This window comes from Hypanus sabinus, chromosome 13 (genome assembly GCF_030144855.1).
Source record: "Hypanus sabinus isolate sHypSab1 chromosome 13, sHypSab1.hap1, whole genome shotgun sequence".
Classification (NCBI taxonomy): Eukaryota; Metazoa; Chordata; class Chondrichthyes; order Myliobatiformes; family Dasyatidae; genus Hypanus; species Hypanus sabinus.
Genome location: NC_082718.1, coordinates 108,972,327 through 108,994,909, shown reverse-complemented (window position 1 = coordinate 108,994,909; position 22,583 = coordinate 108,972,327). Strand labels below are relative to the sequence as shown.

The following is a 22,583-nucleotide window of genomic DNA, read 5'->3' as shown; positions in this document are numbered from 1 at the left end:
CTATGTAGCCACCTCTTTTAGAATTCTCAAGTACAGTTAAGCAGGTCCAGGCAATTTATTTGATTTAAATCTTGAAATATTTGCACTGTACCTTTTCTCCAGTGGTATCTATTCGTTTAGTTCATTTCCCTTTGCTCCTTAATCACCAATTAACTTTTGGTATTCTTTTGGCCTCTTTGAAGGCATTACAGAATATTTATATGCAACACTCTCAAAATGCTGGAGGAACTCAGCAGGCCAGGCTATGGAAAAAAAGTACATTCAACATTTCAGGCCAGCCCTTTGGCAGGACTGGAGGAAAAAAGATGACTATATTTAAAAGGTGGGGGAGGGGTGAGAGAAACATAGGTGATAGGTGAAACTGGGAGGGGGGGTATGAAGTAAAGACCTGGGAAGTTGATCGGTAAAAGAGATACAGGGCTGGAGAAGGGGGAGTTTGAAAGGAGAGGACAGAAGGCCATGAAAGAAAGAAAAAGGGGGAGGAGCACCAGAGGAAGGTGATAGGTAGGCAAGGAGATAAGGTAAAAGAAGGAAAAGGGAATGGGGAATAGAGAAAGAGAAACCAGAAGTTCGAGAAGTTGTTGTTCATGTCATCAGGTTGGCGGCTACCCCAACAGAATATATTGTTTTGCTCCTCCAACCAGAGTGTGGTCTCATCTTGACAGTAGAGGAGGCCACGGATGGACATGTCAGAATGGGAATTAAAATGGGTGGGCACGGGGAGATCCTGTTTTTTATGGCACATGGTGCTTGGTGAAGCAGTCTGCCAATCTACACTGGGTCTTACGGATATACAAGAGGTCACATTGGGAGCACTTGATACAATAGATGACCTCAACAGACTCACAGGTGAAATGTCGCCTCACCTGGAAGGACTGTTTGGGGCTCTGAATGGTAGTGACGGAGAAGGTGTAAGGGCAGATGTAGCACTTATTCCACTTGCAAGCATAAGTGCCATTAGCGAAGTCTGGGGAGAGATGAAATGGCAAGGGAGTCGCATAGGGAACGATTGTTGCGGAAAGTAGAAAGTGTGGGGGAGAGAGAAAGATGTGCTTGGTAGTAGGATCCAGTTGGACGTGGCGGAAGTTGTGGACGCAGGCTGGTGGGGTGGTAGGTGAGGACAAGAAGCACCCTATCACTGGTAGGATGGGGTAAGAGCAGACATGGAAGAGAGGCAGTTGAGGGCAACGTTGATAGTGGAGGAAGGGAAGTCCCTTTCTTTGAAAAAGGAGAACATCTCCTTTGTTTTAGAATGAATTCCCAAATAACAGAATTACATTTACTACACGTTCAGCAAGTGTAGGAGGATCTGTGTAGAATTTTAGAAGATAAGTATCCACTCTCTTCATCGTCACTTCTTTCAGAACTCTGCCACATCCATTACCAGGTCTTTAGGATTTTTCAGTTCTCATTCTCACAAATTCCTTTTGCAGTTTTTGTTCACTAATACTAATTCATTTAACTTTCTCATTTGCACTGTGTTCTAGATTCTGGAACAGGTTGTTCAACCGTACAACTGGAATTTTTTTTAATCTTCTGTGAAAACAAAATAATTGTTTAATTCTCTGCCATTTCCTTATTCCCAATTGTAAATTCTCCAGCCTATCTGTTCAGTATTTTAAACATTTTTTGCTGTATTTCTAACACTTTCACAATACTTTGGTCACATTGTTCTCTGCAGGCTAGTATAGTATACCTTTTCTTGAAGTCTTTAATTAGCTACAGATGGATCAGTTTGGAGTTTTTATGTTTTAATGGTTCTGAGCAGTTTTAGACCTGTTAGTTAAAACTTATTATAGTGTATTTCTAATCAAAGCAACTGTTCACTCTTGAGAAGAATGCAGATATTTAAATTGGTGAAATTACCCTTTGGTATTTTTGAGGTTTGTATAGAGTTTGTACTGAGGTTTGAGGAAGTAAACTTTCTGCTAGCATAGATCCATCTGGCAGTGCTGATTATTTGGGCCTGTGCTGATAGCTGACATTGATCAAAAAGAATAGGAGTCATTAAGACCAGAGGATGTAACTTTCCTGGGATTAATGCTGGAGTGTATCAGCTAATTTCTGGCGGATATTACAGTGTGTGTGATAGCCATGTGTTTATGGTAGACAGCAAAGCTGCCAAGAGGACTTTCTAAAGTCTATGGAGGAAGGGAGTCTACTACCCCTTGATTTGACCTTATTCCAGCTAACATATGCTCTCAGTAGTTTTGGACAGCTTAGAAGAAATTGCCTTGGCAGTGCTGCTATGTCTTGAGCACAAGTTTAGAAATCTGTTTGACTCTTTAAAAGACATCTTTTTACTTTCCTGTTTCCCCTTTTGCTTTGTAAGGACAGAGGTAGTTTCTGACAGATGTCCCTGTAGCCTTGCAATCCACCCTGTGCTCGTCCAAGTGGTCTTGTTAAGGTATGAGCCCAAACTATGAGTTATTGTTGAGCCTAATCTCTGCCCTTGAACCACACATGCATTTTGCAACAAAAGTCCTTGACACAGCATCATTTCTAACAGCATTAGCTTTGTCACCAGATAGCTAACAAGACTGACAACAGTGCTTGATCTTTTCCCTAGCTTCAGGCATTAATGCTAATCAAACACCAAAAATGACTTCCATTAATTCAGTGGAGGTTAGAGTTCACATATGGCCTTCCAGGTTTGCATGATTTATTTGGAAATTACCACAGCGATAATTGGCCACTATCAGTAGTGAAGGAAAGTAGTTTAAAATGCCTCAGATTTTCAGATCAATGTTTGTATCATTTTGTGTAAATACAAATAAAAGTGTAAGCATTCGTACATATTTGTCCTGAAGTCTATAGTTTATATAATCAGGCTGAGATTGTAATTGTTGGTATATTAAATTTTTGTTCACATGTGGTTATTAAATAAATACCCAAATAAATATAAATATTGGTATAAAAGCAATGAAGCCATGTTGCAGCTATGCAAATATTGGTAAATTGATTTATTATTGTCACATGTACCAAAGTGCAGTTTAAAAAGTTGTCTTGTGTACTGTTCATGCAGATCAATTCATTACACAGTGCATTGAGATAGTACAAGGTAAAACAATAACAACGCAGAATATCATGTCACAGTTACAGAGAAAGTTCATTCCACACAGACGATAAGATACAAGGCCACAGCAGGGTGGATTTTGAGGTCAAGACTTAATTTTATCATACTAGGGAGCCATGTCTTGAAATGTAGAAGGCTGTACTACTTAATATACTATACTAAATTTTTATTATTAAACAATTATGAGGGGCATAGATCAAGTGAAAAGTCAGATTTTTTTTCCCATGGTGGGGGTGTCTAAATCTAGAGGCACAGATTTAAGGTGAGAGAGAAGTTTAAAGAAGATCTGTTGGGGAGGTTTTTTATGCCGAAGGTGCTGTTATGTGGAGCAAGTTGTTAGAGGAAATTATAGTGACAGATACAATCCTCACCCTTAAACACCACTCTTCTCTGCCTTGCGGAATTAGTCCTCACCCTTAAAACTCCGTTGATACCCCTGCCCCCCCCCTTACCATATCCCTATCTATAATTTTAGTCTGGTTCTCTTTCTCTCTCTTTTTCCCCCCTCACTATAATCTCTCCCCCCCCCCCAGCCCTACCTTTCTTTCTCTTTCATTTCCCATAATTCTCCACCTTCCCCCCTAGTCCATTTCCCTTCAGCCTATCACTTCCCAGCTCTCTACTTCATCCCTTCCCCCACTTATCCCCCCTCGACCATCCCATGTTACTTCACTCCTGATGAAGGGTTTCGGCCCGAAACGTCGTCACTACCTCCTCCCATAGATGCTGTATGGCCTGCTGAGTTCTGCCAGCATTTTGTGTCGTTACTGCGGAAGTAAGTGCTCCTGGACAATAGTCATTGAGGCAGGTTACCATGTTCTTCTCAAGCACCAGTATATCTAAAGCCTGCTTGAAGCAGGTGGGCACCTCAGACTACTGAAGTGAGAGGTTAAAGATGTCAGAGTGCTCTCCAGCCAGTTGATCATCACAGGTTTTTAGTACTTGGCCAGGTATCCTGTCAGGGCTGCTTTTCGTGGGTTCACCCTCCTGAAGGCTGCTTGCACATCAGCCTCAAAGACTGAGATCACAGGATCATCAGGGGTCGTGGGAGTTTGTGGAAGCTCCTCCATGTTTTGATGGTCAAACCAAGCATAGAAGGCATTGAGCACATCTGCAAGCAAAGCCCTGTTGTCGCCTACGTTGTTTGATTTAATTTTATAAGAGGCGATAGTATTCAAGCCCTGCTACAACTATCTTGTGGAAGCACCAACAACTACAGGACCTGCTGGAAATGGCCAGTAAATTTTCTGTGGCTCATCTGTACCCTCCTTAGATATTCTGTAACATGCTTGAGTTTCTGCACACATTTTTAAAATTTTTTACCTATATTCACGTCTGGTATCCAGTCACAGACTCCTTTGATTTGCTTTTTTAAAATTGTTCCACAAATACTATTGTGACAGGTGAATGAACCTTTAACCCAAATACTTCAAGCAAACTTGTGCAACAGAACATTTTGTGTAATATTAGAAAATTCTTGTAACAGTTTAACTAATAGAAATTCTCATGATTATTATTTTTAAAACATTACTGCACTTGATTTTAGTTTAACCAGAAATGCTGATTCTCTGTTTTCTGTGTGTGCTTAATAAATACCCTCTTCTTCCAGCTTTCTCATTTAGGGTGCTGCCTCTGTGCAATTAAAGGTCAAGAAATTTTATTGCTTTGTTAATTTTAATAAAGTTTTCATTTTTGGATGAAAGGCATTTCAATCCATGGAATTTTTAAGTTATAATGCATGGGTACTCAGTCCTGTTGAACTTAGTATGCTTGTAAGAATGGTGTTGTCTACACCACTCGTACATTATAGAGCTCAGTCACAAACAGAACATTCTTTGTACATTGGAGACTGTGATGCTTTGTGTGTATTGAGTCGGCACCATTCACTACTGTAGTAGGCATAACAAGCAATAAATTCTTCAATTGTTGCACAAGCCGATTGAGCATAAATCAACAGCTACTGGGATCTGCCGCCTATGGTTGGCCTAATCTAATTAAAAAAAGTTTATTCCCATAAGAATGATTTTAACAGTCCTTGATAAATAGGGAGAGTGAACAGGAATGAAATTGTACTGTTTTGATGGGTCAGGGCACTATATTGAATGCCAACAGAATGTTCAATTTTGAATATGGAATTGAATATTGTTGTGAAAAGGTGGATATCTCCAGATTGTTCCCTGAATGAAGGCTGCTGGTGTTCAACAACCGGCTAGTGGTGCAGTGGCATCAGCACTGGACTTCAAGGCAAATAGCCCTGAGTTCAAACCCAGCTGGGTCCCAACCTGGCAGTCCCTGCACGGAAGTCTACTTCTGTATCTTGCCTTGAAAACCCTATGGACCTTATGTCCGTGAGGTCACAAAGAGTTGGACTCGACTGAACAACAGCAGCAATTGTTCTATGATAAAGCACTATGTAATGATTTGTATGAACAGTATGCAGGATAAGCTTTTCACTATGTCTTGGTATAAGTGACAACAATAAATCAATTCTATTCTACCACCCAGCAATAAATGTTTACATTCTGTTAGCTACCTAAGTTATTTGGTGCATCTACCTAAATGATCTCTTGAAACATGTATTTGGATACCATCTGCATTTCAGCTCTTGTCAAATAATAATTTTTTTGCAAACAGGAAGACCCATCTATATCCACATTGTTTCCTGTTGGTTAGCTATTCCTCTGTCTGCAACAGTACGTTACTTCCTACTCCATGAGCTGTTACCTTCTACTAATCAGATTGCAAACGCTGATTCTCCTTTTATTTAAAGAAAAGACTCCAGTAAGTTAATGAAATGTGATCACAAAACCATGTTGGCTTTTCCTGATTACCTTGATTATTTTACCTTACATACCTTGCTTTAGCATCTTTAATAATAGCGTCTCACATAGATAGCGATTGATTTCTGTGGCATTAAATGTGTCATGTGAAAGGCTGCTTGGTAGAAGGAAAACCTGTTTCAGTATTAGGATGAATCTTGCTCTCCCTTGAGCAGTGAACACTTAAAAGGCATTAATAGGGGAGTTTTGACCTTAAGAACAGAATATTTCATTTCCTGTAAGATTTGGCCATATGCAAGGATCAATGATTCAAACTGGCACCAATATGGGTAAGAAGCTTATTTTACTTGTCTACACAAAATTAATATGCACTAATATTATAGCAATAGATATTAAGACTGAAACTGTTATGAGGTCACATTATCCAATATCATTGGTGGGTAGAAGAGATTGTAGAAATTAATGTTTATCGGAAATAATTCATCAATCCAAGTCTAGCCAGAGGACTTGGTTACTTCCTGTGAGCCTGAAGAAGTGCAGTTTGATGTAGCCTGTATTGATCACTCCTTTGTCAATTGTTGAGTTTAGGCTTCCTCTTGAAAGCTTCAAATTGAACCACAAAGATGCTCTATATTAACTGTAGATTAATATTGAAATCTTGCTCTGAAATAAGTTAAATGTTTTTTTTTTCCCTCTGAGCCATCAGGTTAATGATCACCACTATGAAAAATTTAATTTTCATTGATGTTGTAAAGGTGTAATGCTTTGTGCAGCTGGCAGTCATGGAAATATTTTGTTATTGTAGTTTGGTGAGGGATAGGGTTTTACAATAATCTGCTTCTTGCACTATTTCACAGCTTCAAGTTAATTTTCTCTTAGGCTCTCTTATGAAGAATTATTTTAGTACTTTAACTTGGATATTTCAGTATCATATTAATGTCATTTAGATTTCGGCTACTGAGGAATGGCATCATTCAAGATGGTATATTATTTCTCCACTAAGCAGTTAAGGAGGGGTCTTGTTCAGTATTATATGGGTTAAGCAACATTACCAATGTTATTAATGTTAGTTTACTTGTATCCAAGTGTATGCTGCTAGATGAGAGACATTTGTATTGAGTTTGACTTGTTCCTTTCCAGTTTTGTGGGTTCTGAGTGGCTTATGAGTCTAATGTAGGAGCCTCAGATTCCACCAGCAGGAGATGGCAGGTGAAGTAGACAAGGCTGTTTAGGAGGCAATATGCTTTTCTTTTTGTGGGAGTTGGGAGTTGTTGATGTTTCTCTCCGAATGACTTTCATGTTCTTTCTTTGTTTCATGGCTACCTGGAGAAGACGAATCTCAGAGTTGTATATAAATGATAATGAATCAACCGTTGAACCTTTGAATTCACTCTCTATCACTTACGTAGGCCTCTGCTTACCTCTGCTGTGAGGCTTCAAAGTTCTCAATGCCATCCTGAATGTTCCTTTTATCCTGCGTGATAAGGAGCCAGTTGATGATGGAAAGCATTGTGGTGAACCGAGTGGAGCTGTTGCCTCAACGCTCCAGAGAACTGGGTCCAATGCTATCTGCATGGAGATTGAATTCTCCTCCTGTATCTACTCCGATCCAAATGATATGCAGGGTCATAGGTTAATCAACCACAGTAAATTGCCCTTAGTTTGGGAGGTGGGGAGAATGGGATAACTGTGTGAACTGCTCAGTTTAATGGGTAGAATGGTCTCCTTGGATGAAGGAGATATAGAAAGAGTTGCAAATACAGCCAACAAATCTGAGCATTTACAGTGAAATAATATTCTCAATGGATGCTTAACTCAGCAGAATACCGTCTGTTCATGATTGTACCAGAAATAAAATATATAATATATTCTGTACCTTGTTATAAGATAATTGGAATTAAATCTTGATCATTTTTAAATAAGTTAATGATTATTCCTCAAGTGTGTGCATAAATATTTATAACAGCTGAGCATACAACTGATTTCATGTCCACAGATCCCTCAAGTTATTAGAGTGGTTAAGAAGGCTTATAGTATGTTGGCCTTCATTAATCAGGGGATTGAGAAGGAATGAAAGGGGAAAGCACTATGGGTAGTAGAAGATGGCAGAATCATGAGAGAGGTGATAGGCAGCTAGAAGAAGAGGCAGAGTGAAAGTGGGATGGTGGAAGGGAGAGGGAGGGAATTACTGGAAGTTGGAGAATTCAATGTTCATACCAAGGGGCTGGAGGCTACCCAGACGGTATATGAGGTGTTGCTCCTCCAACCTGAGTTTGGCCTCATCATGGCAGTAGAGGAGGCCATGTATGGACATGTCCGAATGGGAATGTGAAGCAGAGTTGAAGTGGGTGGCAACCGGGAGATCCTATCTGTTGTGGCGGACGGAGTGTAGCTGCTCAACGAAGCGGTCTCCCAATCTGCATCGGGTCTCACTGATGTAGAGGAGGCCGCACTGGGAGTACCGGATGCAATAGCTTACCCCAACAGACTCACAAGTGAAGTGTTGCCTCACCTGGAAGATCTGTTCGGGGCCCTGAATGGTGGTAAGAGGGGAGGTGTAGGGACAGGTGTAGCACTTACACTTCCACCTCCCACCTGGTACTTATCCCTGCAAGCATAAGCGCTACACCTACCTCAGTGTATCATCCGGTGCTCCCGGTGCAGCCTCCTCTCTACATCAGCGAGCCCCTCTCTCATGATTCTGCCTTTTTCTACTACCCATAGTGCTTTCTCCTTTCATTCCTTCTTCACCTCTCCGGCCTATCCCCTCTCTGCTTCCCCTCCCCCACCCCTTGATCTTTCCTCTGATTGATTTTTCATCTGGCACCTTCCACCCTCCCCCCACCTTCTTTATAGGGCCTCTGCCCCCTCCTCCTTCAGTCCTGACAAAAGGTCTCAGCCCGAAGCATTGACTGCCCATTTCAATGGATGCTGCCCGACCTGCTGAGTTCATCCAGCTTGTTTGTACGTCTTGAGAGATACGAGGTAATGTTTCACCTCAGTTCTGGTCACCTTATTATAAGAAGGATTTGGAAGCTTTAGAGAAGGTGCAGAACAGATTTATCAGGATAATGTCTAGATTGAATAACGTGTCTTATGAAAGTAGGTTGAGTGTGCTAGGGTTTTTTTCTTTGGAGTGAAGAAGGATGAAAGATGACTTGATAGAGGTGTTGATGAAGTGGACAGCCAAGAACTTTTTTTTAACCAGGGTGGATATTGTTGATACAAATGGGCATAATTTTAAATGGGAGATATCAGAAATATGTTTTTTTTACAAAGAGTGGAACACCATGCCAGGGGTGGTGGTAGAGACATATACATTAGAGACATTTAAAAGATTCTTAGGTAGGCACATAGATGATAGAAAAATGGAAAGCTGTGCAGGAGAGAAGGGCTAGATTGATCTTGGAGTATGTTAAAAGGTTAGTGCAAAATTGTGCTTTAATGTTTTATGGTCTATTACATTTAACTTTATAGATCTGAACATCCAAGTTCATTCCATGATTTGTGTTTGATGATCTCATTGTGGTGATACCACAATCAATTTCTGTGCAACTCACAAGTAATCCACTTTAGTAAATTAAAATTCTTTGGTGGTATCCATTTTAGTGAAATATCCACAAAGGATGACCGTTGCCTAATATGAAAACAACTTTCAGGAGGAGATTGGAGAACTTAAAACAGACCTTTAACAATTTGGTGGTTTCTTGGGATTTTGACATGCTGTCTATATTTATCTCTCACCGATCACCACTTCACTTCCCAATTTCATCCCTTGTGTTTTTGTTGTGCTTATATTAATTCCTATATATATATAATTCCTATATCGCATAGGAATTTAAAGTTGCTAACCTTCTCCACTCTGATCCTCTGATGGGGACTGGTTTATACACCTCTGGTTTCCTTCTCCTGAAGTCTATAATCAGCTCCTTGGTCATTGGAGGTTCAGATGTGGAGGGGGTCAGCAACTTTAAATTCCTCCAGGTCATTGTTTCTGAGAACCTGTCTTGGGCCCAGCACAAGTGCAAATATGAAAAAAGCACGGCAGTGCCTCTGTTTCCTTAGGCATTTGTAGACCTTCAGCATGACATTTAAAACTTTGACAGGCTTCTACACGTGTAGTGGAGAGTATACTGACTGACCACATCACAGCCTTGTATGGAAACACCAATGTCCTTGAACGGAGAAGCCTACAACAAGTAGTGGATGCCCCCTGTCCGTCACAGGTAAAGCCCTCTCCACCAGTCTGCCCATTTACACGAAGTGTTATTGCAGGAAAGCAGTGACTCCCACCATTCAGGACATGCTCAGTTCCTACTGCTGCCATCAGGAAGAAGATAGAGGAGCCTCAGGACTCATACCACCAGGTTCAGGGGAAATTATTACCCCTCAGTCATCAGGCTCTTGAATCAAAAGGGATAACTTCACCTACCCCATCATTGAAATGTTCTCACAAATAATGGACTCATTTTCAAGGACTCTGCCTCTCATGTTCTCAACATTTATTTATTTATTATTTCTCCTTTTGTGTTTGCACAGTTTGCTGTCTCTACACTCTGGTTGTATGCCCTTATTGGGTGGTCTTTCATTGATTCTGTTATGGTTATTATTCTATAGATTTATTGAGTATGCCTGCAAGAAAACTAATCTCAGGGTTGTATATGGTGACATGCATGTACTTTGATAATAAATTTACTTAGAGCTTTATCCTGAAATGGCAAAAAAGGTCAGCCCTTGAGCTGTGCAACTGTGAGCTGACTGTGAAAAGGTGAGTAGGTGATGATCTGTCATGTCAATTTTTCCAGCTGTGCCTGTAGAGAGGTATTTAATAATTCTCTTCAGCTCTGCCACTGAAATCAAGACCTAGAGAATGCATTTCAAAAAACTGTGAACTGGTCCTCTAGTGCAGTGTTATTTGTGTTCAGAAAATTTAGCCAGTGGTATCTTACTTTGAAATCATTAATAATAGTGTTTGACATTTAATTGTTCTTTTGACGATATTGATGATTGTTCTTGTATGATAAGAAGGGAGCAGAATCAGAGTGAAAATTGATTTTTCCTTTGTATTTCTTCTGTAGGGTGTTATTTATGTGTTACTTAAAATATGTCACTCTAAATTTAGCATAATTTAAATTGATGAATACTAAGTTCATTTTAGATGGTGTTAACCTTTTGATATAAACAATAATTTGATTTGTCACTTTTTTCTGATGTTTTCTATGTTGCACTTCAGAACATTATCAATATCTAGTTGTACTCTCTATTTCCAGTTCATGCTACCCATTGTGAATTCATAGAAACAGTTCCGTGAGGTGTTCCACCATTTAATCATATCATGGCCGATTAGAGGACCAGCTCACTACGAGCAAGAAATAGTTTTTTTGAAATGCGTTCTCTAGGTCTTGATTTCAGTGGCAGAGCTGAAGAGAATTATTAAATATCTCTCTACAGGTGGCTCAGCCAGCTGCGGTTTCTCACAGGTCAACGGTGGTTGTTTATAAGGAGAGTTTTGCGGGCATTTAGTGTCATTCTGGTGGCCCAATCAGCAGCGGGTTTAGCGCAGAAAGTAAATTAAAGTACAGAAGGGACAAGTGAAGCGGCCAGTGATAAGAATGGGAGTGTTAGGCTTTGGCTCAAAGGATGCTTCAGCTCAGAAGATGCATTGGCTCTAGGTAGGTTGTCTGGGTAAGTTTCTGTTAAGGTTCCTTTTTTTCTTACTGGAACTGAGCATGGATCTGTGGTGCAGAGGGAGAAGAGGACAGCGGTTGTGATAGGGGACTCAATAGTCCGAGGAACAGACAGGAGATTCTGTGGAAGTGAACAGGACATCTGATGGTATTTTGCCTCCCAGGTGCAGGATCAGGGACGTCTCGGATCACTTCCACAAAATTTTGGAGGGGGAGGGAGAGCAGCCAAATGCCTTGGTACATATTGGTACCAATGACATAGGAAGGAAAGTGAAAGAGGTCCTGAAGAGAGAATTTAGAGAGCTAGGTAGAAAGCTGAGAAGCAGGACCTCCAGGGTTGTAACTTCTGGATTACTAATTAGTAATTTGTTACCACAGGCAGCTGTGGAGGCCAGATTGTTGGGTGTATTTAAGACAGAGATTGATAGATTATTGATTCATCACAACATCAAAGGTTACAGGGAGAAGGCTGGGGAGTTGGGCAGAGGAGAGGAAAAAGGATCAGCCATGATTGAATGGTGGAACAAACTCAATGGGCCAAATGGCCTAATTCTGCTCCTTTGTCTTATCGTCTTACGCTCAGTCTTTTGAAAAGAATGTATTTCAGGTTTCCACTAAGTCACTCATAAATGATCTTATATTAAGTCTTTAAGATTTCCCTTGTTCCAAAATGTCTGCAATAGAGGAAATGATTTCTTATTCCAAATGTCTCCTTGTTCTTTTGACACACTTCTTGTCTTAAAATATAGTCTGCAAAATTTTGAAGGACACTGCTTTTTATCCAAACTAGTTTTGATATATTCTAGTTAGAAAATAGTCTGGAGTTAGAAATCTCCACTGATTGATCTTGCTTCATGGAAGTCACGTTGACCAAAAACCTCTCTAATTTTATTCAGCCATTGTTCCTATTAATGGTATCAATACATTCAAGAATAGAAGCTGACTAAGTGGTAAAATGTGCATTTTCAAAATCTGAATGCGTATGGCTTTTTTGAAACCGATTCAATGCTTACTTAATGTAGGTGATCCAATTTATCTTTTTGGCTGTATTTTTAATTGTATTATTGCCATCACATTTCTAACTTTATTAATTTTGTTTTACAAGATGTAGTCAAGTGAACTATCTTTGCTACCTGGACATTTATATTTCCAGCAGATACTGAAGTCAATCAGCCCAATGTACCTTGTATTCACTGAGTAATGAACCAACAAATTGATGTGTGGCAGCTTTAGTGATGCAACATAACAATTATCACTTTTGATTTCCTACAGAGTTCCTTACCTAGGGAGGTCGGTCACTTGATGACAGACTATTCAAGGGAGGTAATTGATGTCACCGCAGTGGACGAGGTTTATGGCTATGCTCTTTAGTCCTTTTGAGCTCTTCCCAACCACAAGAAGAGAGAGTTGCTTGAGTTTTCTGCGGTGCATATCTTGACTAATTATGAAGGACATTTGCAGGAGCTTGTCACCAACATGACCACTTGCAAATGATGTGTGGCTTAAAATATCCTGTGAAGAAAAGCAGCAGGTTTATGGAAGAACAAACTTAAAAAATAAGCTTCCACATCTCAACAATCACCAGGTCCAGTTTAATTTAGAAAAAAATTATCTTGGAAGGTTTCTTGAGTCTTCCTTTTTAGACTAAAATAGTTGAGTCATTTTATTCTGGTTAGATTGTGAATTCCATATTTTCCAACAAAGATAGCTTTTTTAAATTATTACTTTTTAGTTTTAGTTGGTCATCACATTCCCTCATTGCACCGCCAATGCAAAATCTATCTCAACATGAAGGTTTCAGGGATTTTGTGAAATTTGCACACTGCTAGGATGTGCATTATATGAAAGAGTGTGAGTTGTATATTTTTGGAACAAAGTCACTGATTGCAAGTACACATTTGTTGGAAAGATGAAGGTCAAGAATCATGGATGCAAATAATAGTTCCTTGTAGTTTCCATTCAGGTTTATAAAGCTGTCAAAATAGTATTTTGTTTCTTTTAGAAAAGGTTATGGTTTCAAAGCACAGACATGATAAAATATTACAAAATATGATTTGGCCAAGTTTTGAAAGCCATGTGCATTTTTGGTGTTTACCATTTATATAGCACTTGGTGTCTGGCATAGATTCAGACCGAGGCCAAGGACGAGGCTATAGATGGAAGCCTGAGAAATCATTTCATCTGGAACAGTGAATGCCAGATGAATTAATACATGTTTTTAAAGGTCTGAAGGATTTGGAAACAATTTTATTTTACAAGGAAGTTAGTGCTTAATGATTCTCAATTTTAACCTTTAGCTGAGAGTGGTGATAGAAATGTCAAGAAATTGTATATTTGGATGAAAGTTTGCTCGAGGTATTATTTGAACCAAAGACCATAAAAGCTTTTAAGGGAAAATTGGAAAAGTAATTGCTGCAGCAGTGTGCCACTTGACATCATTGGAAGTTGTGAACTTAAATAATTCTGAATTGTGTCTATCTAGTGTTTGAGACTGACCTAAAAAAGATCAGGTTCCACGTGGCAGGGCAACTGTGATTAGGAACTTGCATCCTAAACCACTATTATTCATTATTCACTGCATTATTCAATCACCCTCTTCTTCTGGAAAGAGAAGCTCATTAGTAAGGGTGAAATGATACATCACCTATTCTGTTGATACTGGAAAGATGTTAATAATGCAACACAATATTATTGCAATCATGGAAGAATATTTGATTGAAGGGCAGGACTGGTAGCTATTCCAGAGTTCAAAAGTTTCAAGTGTGACAGAGGGGGGCACAAAAGAGAAGGAGTCATACTTCTGATGAGGGAAAATATTGCAGCTGTATATAGAGGTGATATCCTGGGAGGGCTGCCCAACAAGGTCATATGATTAGAACTTAGAATAAGAGAGAGGCGATAATTTTATAGAGGTTACACCATTTCCCCTTCCCCGCAGTAGTCAGTGAATATTAGAAAAACAAATGTGTAACAAATTGGAGAAAGGTGTAAACATAATATTGTTATAATAGTGGGAGATTTTAACTTTCCCAATATTGACTCAGGTGACTTTAGTGCAATGGGTTTAGATGCAATGGGATTTGCTGGTTCTAAGGTGCATTTTTGAGACAATTTGCAGGGCTACATTTAACATTATCTTAGGTAATGAAACCTGGCAGGTTGTGGAGGTGTCATCTGGAAGTAGTTATGGAACAGATTAAGATTGGTCCTCGGGTTTAAGTCTTCAATTGAGTGAAGGCTGAAGAGAAAACCTGGAGAAAGTAGATTGGGAGCAAATATGTGGATAAAGCAGTATTTGACAAGCATGAATCTTGTAAAAGAGAGTTAGCAAGAATTCATGTGCAGTATGTTCCGGTGTAAAGATGACAAGATTTTGGAACCCTGGATAACAAAGATTTTTGAAGGAAAGAAAGAAGAAGCATATGATGGGCAAGTGAGTCCCTTGGGGAATATAGAAGGTGAAGAAGAATACTTAAGAAAGAAACTAGGAGGTCAAAAACGGCCATGAGAGGTAGTTCACAGGTTTGAATGAAGAGCATCCAAATTCATTTTAAATGTATGTTGGGGGGTAAGATGATAGCTAGGCAAAGAATAGATCTATGTGTGGAGCAAGGGGATGTGGATGAGGTCCTTTGTGAAAACTACTCTGCATTAAAGACATGGAAAATATTGAGCAACACAAAAAAATGTTTGAGTAACTCAGCAGGTCAGGCAGCACCTATGGAATGAAATTCTGCCTCCTTTTCAAAATTTTGACCGTTTCCCTCCATAGGAGCAACCTGACTTGCTGATGTCCTCTAGCATTTTGTATGTTGCTCAAGATTTCTAGCATCCACAATCTTTCTCATGTCTATAAAAATCAGTGGCTTTGGGGAGTGATTATCTGAGGCACGTCAGAAGATGGTGGTATCAGTGTCTTGGAATGCATAAGGGGGGATAAATCCCCAGGGATAGGTGAATTCTATCCCAGAATGTAATGGGAAGCAAGGCAGGAGATAGCTTAGACCCTGTTGGATTATATAGTCCAGAAGGTGATGTAATCCAGAAGTCAAGAATGAGACATAAATCTTATGGTTACAGCTGTTTTATTAGATGTTCATCATAGCACGGGTCAGACAGGGTCAGTCTTCACCAGTAGGCACGACAGAGAGGTAACAAAGGAACTGTTAAGTGTAAGTGGCTGTACCTGGTTATAATTGTGACTGGCTATGAACTAGCTGCAACAAAAGAACATGAGTACATGGTTTGCTTTTGTACTGCAGAATGGTTTGGGCCAGTTTTAGAAACCAGTTTTCGAAGTTACTGACTGTATCACACTTCAACTTTGCAGACAACTATAGAACTCTAGAACCAAATATGTGACATGTTACTAGAAGGCTACAGACAAACATATAAGCAAGTGTAAAGGAAGCTAAAAATACAAGGAAAAATGCAATAAAAACATCGATATGGGCCCCATTTCAACAACCCTGACTGATTTTTGCATTTTATTAGCTACAGACAAATTGTTAGAAAACGAGGATAGCTATTGTTCCCTTATTCTGGTGAGTCTTGTATCAGTAGTAAAGAAACAATTGCAGAAAAATTTAAGGGTCAGGATTTTTGAAGCGGTAACAAAGGACTTTGAAGGCAAGGCAGAAGATGTTGATCATATGTAATTTAGGGTTACATGGTGGGTAGTCCAAAAAGTGAAGGCACATTAGATCCAAGGCAAATTGGATCCTAAATTAACTTGGTGACAGGGGGCAGAGGGTAATGGTGGAAGGATGTTTTCTGACTGAATCCTACTTAGACCCTCAAAACATGGAGGAACCATCACATGCCCACATCACTCCCACATGCCCCATTGATCCTATCAATTCAGCCTCTGGGGCCAATGTGTGAGCAGCCTTCAAGAGGGTGAACCCCTGAAAAACATCTGGCCTAGACAGGGTACTTGGCCCAGGACTAAAGACCAACTGGCTGGAATGTTCACTGATAACTTTAACCTTTTGCTTCGATGGTGTGTGATACCCACCTGCTTCAAGTGGGCTTCAATTATACTGGTGCCCAAGAAAAACATGGTGACCTTCCTTAGCACTCAGTAGCACTTGCATCCACAGTGATGAAGTGTTTTGAGAGGTTGGTGATAAAACATATCAACTCATGCCTGACAAACAAAGAAAACAATGCTGGAAATGTGCCTCTGGATCTTGGGATGTAGTGAAAGCCTTGAGGAGAATACTTTGAATATAAAATGGCTGAATATGTCAAAGTTATTAATAATCATGGATGGTTCAAAAATAAATAAAGAGTAGAATTTAATTGTAATTCATGTGGAATAAACAGGAGCCAAAGACATTGATAAGGAAAAAAGTCAAGGATTTGGAAGAGTGTTTTGGTAAAACTAGAAAGGATGCAGAAAGCTATGGAAGTGAATAAGGGAAGAAAAAGAAATCAATCCCCTTGCAGAACATTGCAGAGTTCCTACATGGTGGGCTCCCCTGGAAGAGAAGTGGCAGTGCAATGAATAGGATAGTAACAAGGGTGTTGGATCAAGCTTCTGGAAATCTTACAACACTGTGTGGTCAGCAGCACTGGGGCTCCACAGGGGACTGTCCTGTCTCCCTTTCTCTTCACCATCTACACCTCGGACTTCAACTACAACACAGAATCTTGCCATCTTCAGAAGTTTTCTGATGTCTCTGCCATAGTTAGATGCATCAGCAAAGGAGATGAGGCTGAGTACAGGGCTACGGTGGGAAACTTTGTCATATGGTGCGAGCAGAATCATCTGCAGCTTAATATGAAAAAGACTAAGGAGCTGGTGGTGGACCTGAGGAGGGCTAAGGCACTGGTGACCCCTGTTTCCATCCAAGGGGTCAGTGTGGACATGGTGGAGGATTATGAATACCTGGGGATACGAATGGACAATAAACTGGACTGGTCAAAGAACACTGAGGCTGTCTACAAGAAGAGTCAGAGCCATCTCTATTTCCTAAGGAGACTGAGGTCCTTTAACATCTGCCGGATGATGCTGAGGATGTTTTACGAGTCTGTGGTGGCCAGTGCTATCATGTTTGCTGTTGTGTGCTGGGACAGCAGGCTGAGGGTAGCAGACACCAACAGAATCAACAAACTCATTCGTAAGGCCAGTGATGTTGTGGGGTGGAACTGGATTCTCTGACGGTGGTGTCCAAGTTGCATGCAATCTTGGACAATGTCTCCCATCCACTCCATAATGTACTGGTTAGGTGCAGGAGAACATTCAGCCAGAGACTCATTCCACTGAGATGTAACACTGAGCGTCATAGGAAGTCATTCCTACCTGTGGCCATCAAACTTTACAACTCCTCCCTCAGAATGTCAGACACCCTGAGCCAATAGGCTGGTCCTGGACTTATTTCCACTTGGCATGATTAACTTATTTTTATTTAATTATTTATGGTTTTAAATTGCTATATTTCTTCACTATTCTTGGTTGGTGCGGCTGTAACGAAATCCAATTTCCCTTGGGATCAATAAAGTATGTCTGTCTGTCTATCTAACAACACTGTGGGAGTACGTTAAGTGACAAGGATAACAGCACTGTGGATCTTCCACCTGCTCAATGGCAGTTAGAAATGGTTATGAATACTTGCATTGCTATTCACACCCACATACCAGACGGTGATGCAGCCAGTCAGAATGCTCTCCATGGTACATCATGGGGCAACATACCATCCAAGTGTATCAATTGTGCCCACAGAACCTTGTCTCTGTCCTCTGACCAGGGAATCTCCTATCAACACTGCAGTCCTCTTCACCTCTCTGCTCTTCAGAGCCACAGCACCAGGCTCAATACCAGAGACCTGGTAACTGTAGCTCCTCCAAATAGGTCCTCTCCCTCAACAGGTCGTCCTCCTCAATATTATTTAAAGTTGTATATTTTTTATTGAGGGGAATGACCACAGGTGTATTCTGCACTGGCTGTGCATTTCCCCTTTGTCTCCTGATAGTCACCTATTTACTTGTCTGCTGCAATCTATGGGTGACTACCTTCCTCTAGTTCCTGTCTATTACCTTCTCATTCATCTGTACAAGTTGAAGGTAATTGAGCTGCACCTCCATTTCCTTTATGCATTCTCTCTGGAGCTGCAACTCAGTGCTCCTGATGCAGATGGGTTTATCCGGGAGACTCGAGGTCTCCCAGACTTCCCACATCCCACATACAGTTCAAAACAGTGCCCCTGGAGCCATTCTCACTAGTCTACTATGCCCTAACAGACAAGGAGTGAACAAATAAGAACAGAAAGAGAAAAGTTTACCAAATACTTTACCTCACCCAAGCCTTATCTTGCCTAAGCTTGATGAGCCAAATCCACTCTAAAAGGAATGGCTGCTCTGCATGCACCTATGATATTTTTATCAGCCCTTTCTAAAGAAATCCTCTTGCTGATTGGTCACTCCTCAACTCAGAGATACTGCCGTGAAGCTCTGCCTTTAAAATCTCAATCGTCTTCCTGATTGAAAGCTAGCTCCATGATGTCGATTATCCAACTCAGAGAAAACTGCAGTGCAACTCTGCTTATTAAATCTTGAACGCAGACCTTACTGAAAGGTAGTTCTTTTTACACACTGCCTCCTGCTGATTGATTGCTCCTCAGAGAAATTACCATGAAGTTCTGCCTTTAAAATCTTTTTATGCACTTCTTGACGTCAATTGTCCAACTTGTATTATTTAAATTAAAATTTCTACTATAGAGTGCCATATCTGACAAAGTCGAATTCACTCAACTTGAATAAGCATAACAGCTAGACACTTTGAAGTCATGCAGTGGGATTTTGCCAAGTTAAATTCAAGTTTATTCTCATATACTTAAGTACATGTATGCACAGGTGTAATGGAAAGCTTACTTGTAGCAGCATCACAGGGACATTGTGCAACACAGAAATATAATATGACTTAGAGGTTTTAGTAACTTGTGTTGAATTCAATGCAAGTTATGAATTTGATCGTAGTTTTTAATTCCATGGGGAGTGAAGTGGTTGTTTGTAACTACTGGGCTGATGGCTAAAGGCAATTTTTTTCTGGTGTATTGTTCCATGATGTCTCACACCGTATTATAGTCTTGAATGACAAATAATCCGGTTTGGTTCAGGGGAAAATTGTTGTCCACATTTCTATTTCATATCTCGGCCAAGAAAACTACATCAATAATGAAGTATGTTATCTTGAACACATGCCAAGATTGTGCTGTATTCTTTGTTGGGTGCAAGGAGACTTGGGAGCAATTCTGTACATCATCTAATAATGAATTTATTTTGATTGGATCTATGCTGTACTAATAGTGCAGTTTGTTATGAATAATAAAGATCTGTAATTATTTTAATACTGTACGCATTGCCTGTGGAAGTTGTGATCAGACTGTTTATAGAAATGGTGCTGAGTGGGAAGAGATAGGCCAGTGGATGGAAGAAGCAAACCACACTAAAGAATGCGAATAAAATTAATCATGAAATGAATACAATAATTTATTTGCTAAACCTTTTGTCAATTTTAGATATCAATGTCGTATTCAGTAAAGATTACAAGTAAACTAAAAGATTCAACAGACCATCTATACTGAGAACATGATGTAGGGGTGATATAACTTTCTTTAGCACTAGTGGTTCTTGTTCAGTGTTTCATCTTGGGGAATTCTACATTGGATGAGGATGGATTGTTCTGCACCTGACACTAATATTATTCTGTTATGTGGTTGAATAATTTGGCTGCAGGGAGCAGTGAAGAAACAAAGTAGTAATAGATCTCTTGCAAGGGAAACAAACTTGTGGAAGGTAGTGTGCTGGTTATATTTTTAGTTAAACATATTGAATGGAGGTCATTAAAATCACTGTGTTCTTATGTAATGCTCTTGAATATTAATGCTATGATCATCCACCAAGCCTCTTATTATTTTGTCATTTTTCCAGGACACAGGCTGAGATGGCACACACATGCAGAGGCACCATTAACCTAGCAACTGCCCACATCGATGCAGAGGATGCATGCATCATTGTGCTCTCAGATAGTGGACGCACGTACTATCTGAAGTCGAGCTCTGAGGTGGAGAGACAATGCTGGGTGACAGCACTTGAATTGGCCAAGTCCAAAGCTGTTCGGATGATGAGCAATCAGTCAGGTATCAACTGTGCAGGATGCCTAATATATATCCTAAACTGTATGATAATGTTGTCTTGGGTTCACCTTGTACAGAGCTTTTTGACACATTCAGTGTGAACGTGATATTAACTGAGATTTCACATTGGTGAAAACTTGTGATGTTTGCGTTCTTCTTCACTAAATTCCTTCACACAATACATGTACTGGATTTCAGTTACAACTCTTGTGTTGTAACTGGCATGGGTAATTATGGCATGGTGAGGAGTGAGATGCTCTCAACTCTAGTGAAAGGAGGAATCTCTTTAGAGTGAGAGCAGTTTTATAGACCAAGATGTCTGCTATATCTGTCTGTGTCTTTCTTTATAAGAAATTGCTGTGAATTGGTCTGTTCACCTCATATTGGTAAGTGATAGTTGTTCTGAAGTTTGAAATTTAGAGTGTGAGTATGTGAAAATTGTTTTTTGAAGTTTTGAATTAATTTAAAAAATGTAGGAATTGTTTGTGACTTTCTAATTTTCTTGAAATATGGTAAGACCTAATTTATTATCCATTCTTATATTACTTTGAAGTTCTGGGCTTCTGTTTACCTTGTGAGTGATGGGTTTCCAGAACACTGTCAAGAAGGTAATTTTAAAGCAGTATTAAAGCAGGACGAACTGCTGTATGTGTTTGTTAGAATGGTGTACAGTCACAAATAATGTACAGTCAGAGGTCATAGAGTGTGTTATATTTGTGTTTAAACCAAATTTCTAGGAAAGCAATGATATGGATTGATAAATGGATGAACCCACAATTTGTGATGAATGGAGAGTAAATATTTCCCTAAGAGAATATCTCTCACTTCACCCTAAAAGATAGCCTACAATCAGAATTCTAAATGGAGCCTTTCAGATCCAGGGAGAAGTTTTAAATCCTTTTGAAAGATTGAACATAAATGCTTTAGTGATTCTAAATCAAAATTCCTGAACCCTGAAGTAGTCTAGGCAGACTAGATGTAGCAAACGTGATACTGCCATGTAAGAAAGAAGTGAGAGACAAAATGGGTAATTATGGAGCGAAAGGTGTATGAGAGGTAACGTGATAGTGGATACCCAGAGACTGTTTCACAGGGCAGAAATGGCTAATACCATGAGGACAGTGCCCGTGTCGGTGCCATGGTACACAGCAGTTAGTGCAATGCTATTATAGCTCAGGCCATCAGAGTTCGGAGTTCAATTCCAATGTCATCTGTAAGGAGTCTGTATCTCCATCCTGAGGAATGCGTGGGTTTTCTCCCAGTGCTTTGGTTTCATCCCACAGTCCAAAGATGTACAGGTTAATATGTTAATTGGTCATTGTAAATTATTCAGTGATTAGGCTAGGGTTAAATCAGGGGTTGCTGGGCAGTGTGGTTCAAAGGACCGGAAAGGCTTATTCTGCACTGTATATCTAAATAAATAAAAAACATAAAAATGAATAAAAATAATTTTAAGGTGATTGGAGGAAAGTATAAGGGGGATGTCAGAGATAATTATTTTACACAGAAAGTGGTGAGTACATGGAATACCTTGTCAGGGGTGGTGGTAGAGACAGGTGCAGTAGGGACATGTAAGAAACTCTTAGAAAGGCATACGAAATGATAGAAAAATGGGGGCTACGTATGTAGGAGAGAAGGAGAGTAGGTTAAAAGGTCAGCATAACAATGTGGGCTGAAGGGCCTGTATTGTACTGTTTTATAGACCGGATATTATTTGTTAGGAAACCCCTGCATTCCTAACTTGTGCCATATGGTTGGTGCAAAAACTTCAAGGTTACAGGAGGTGAATCATTTATGGCAGGATACACAATTCTGATGTGCTCTGTTAAAGTATTTCAGTGGTTATTCAGTTGAGTTTCTGGTCTGTTGTAATCCCCAGTGTGTTGATGGTGAAGGACTT

At 39.9% G+C, this 22,583-nt stretch overlaps 1 protein-coding gene across 2 annotated transcripts in view; it reads left to right on the top strand.

Annotated features, from left to right (window-relative positions):
- LOC132404277 (oxysterol-binding protein 2-like) overlaps positions 1 to 22,583 on the top strand; it is a 383,310-nt gene that overhangs the window by 20,316 nt on the left and 340,411 nt on the right. For both annotated transcript variants that reach the window (XM_059988436.1, XM_059988435.1), the window contains exon 2: positions 20,478 to 20,686. In XM_059988436.1, the coding sequence (XP_059844419.1) occupies positions 20,478 to 20,686 (209 nt within the window). The remainder of the gene's footprint in view (positions 1 to 20,477; positions 20,687 to 22,583) is intronic.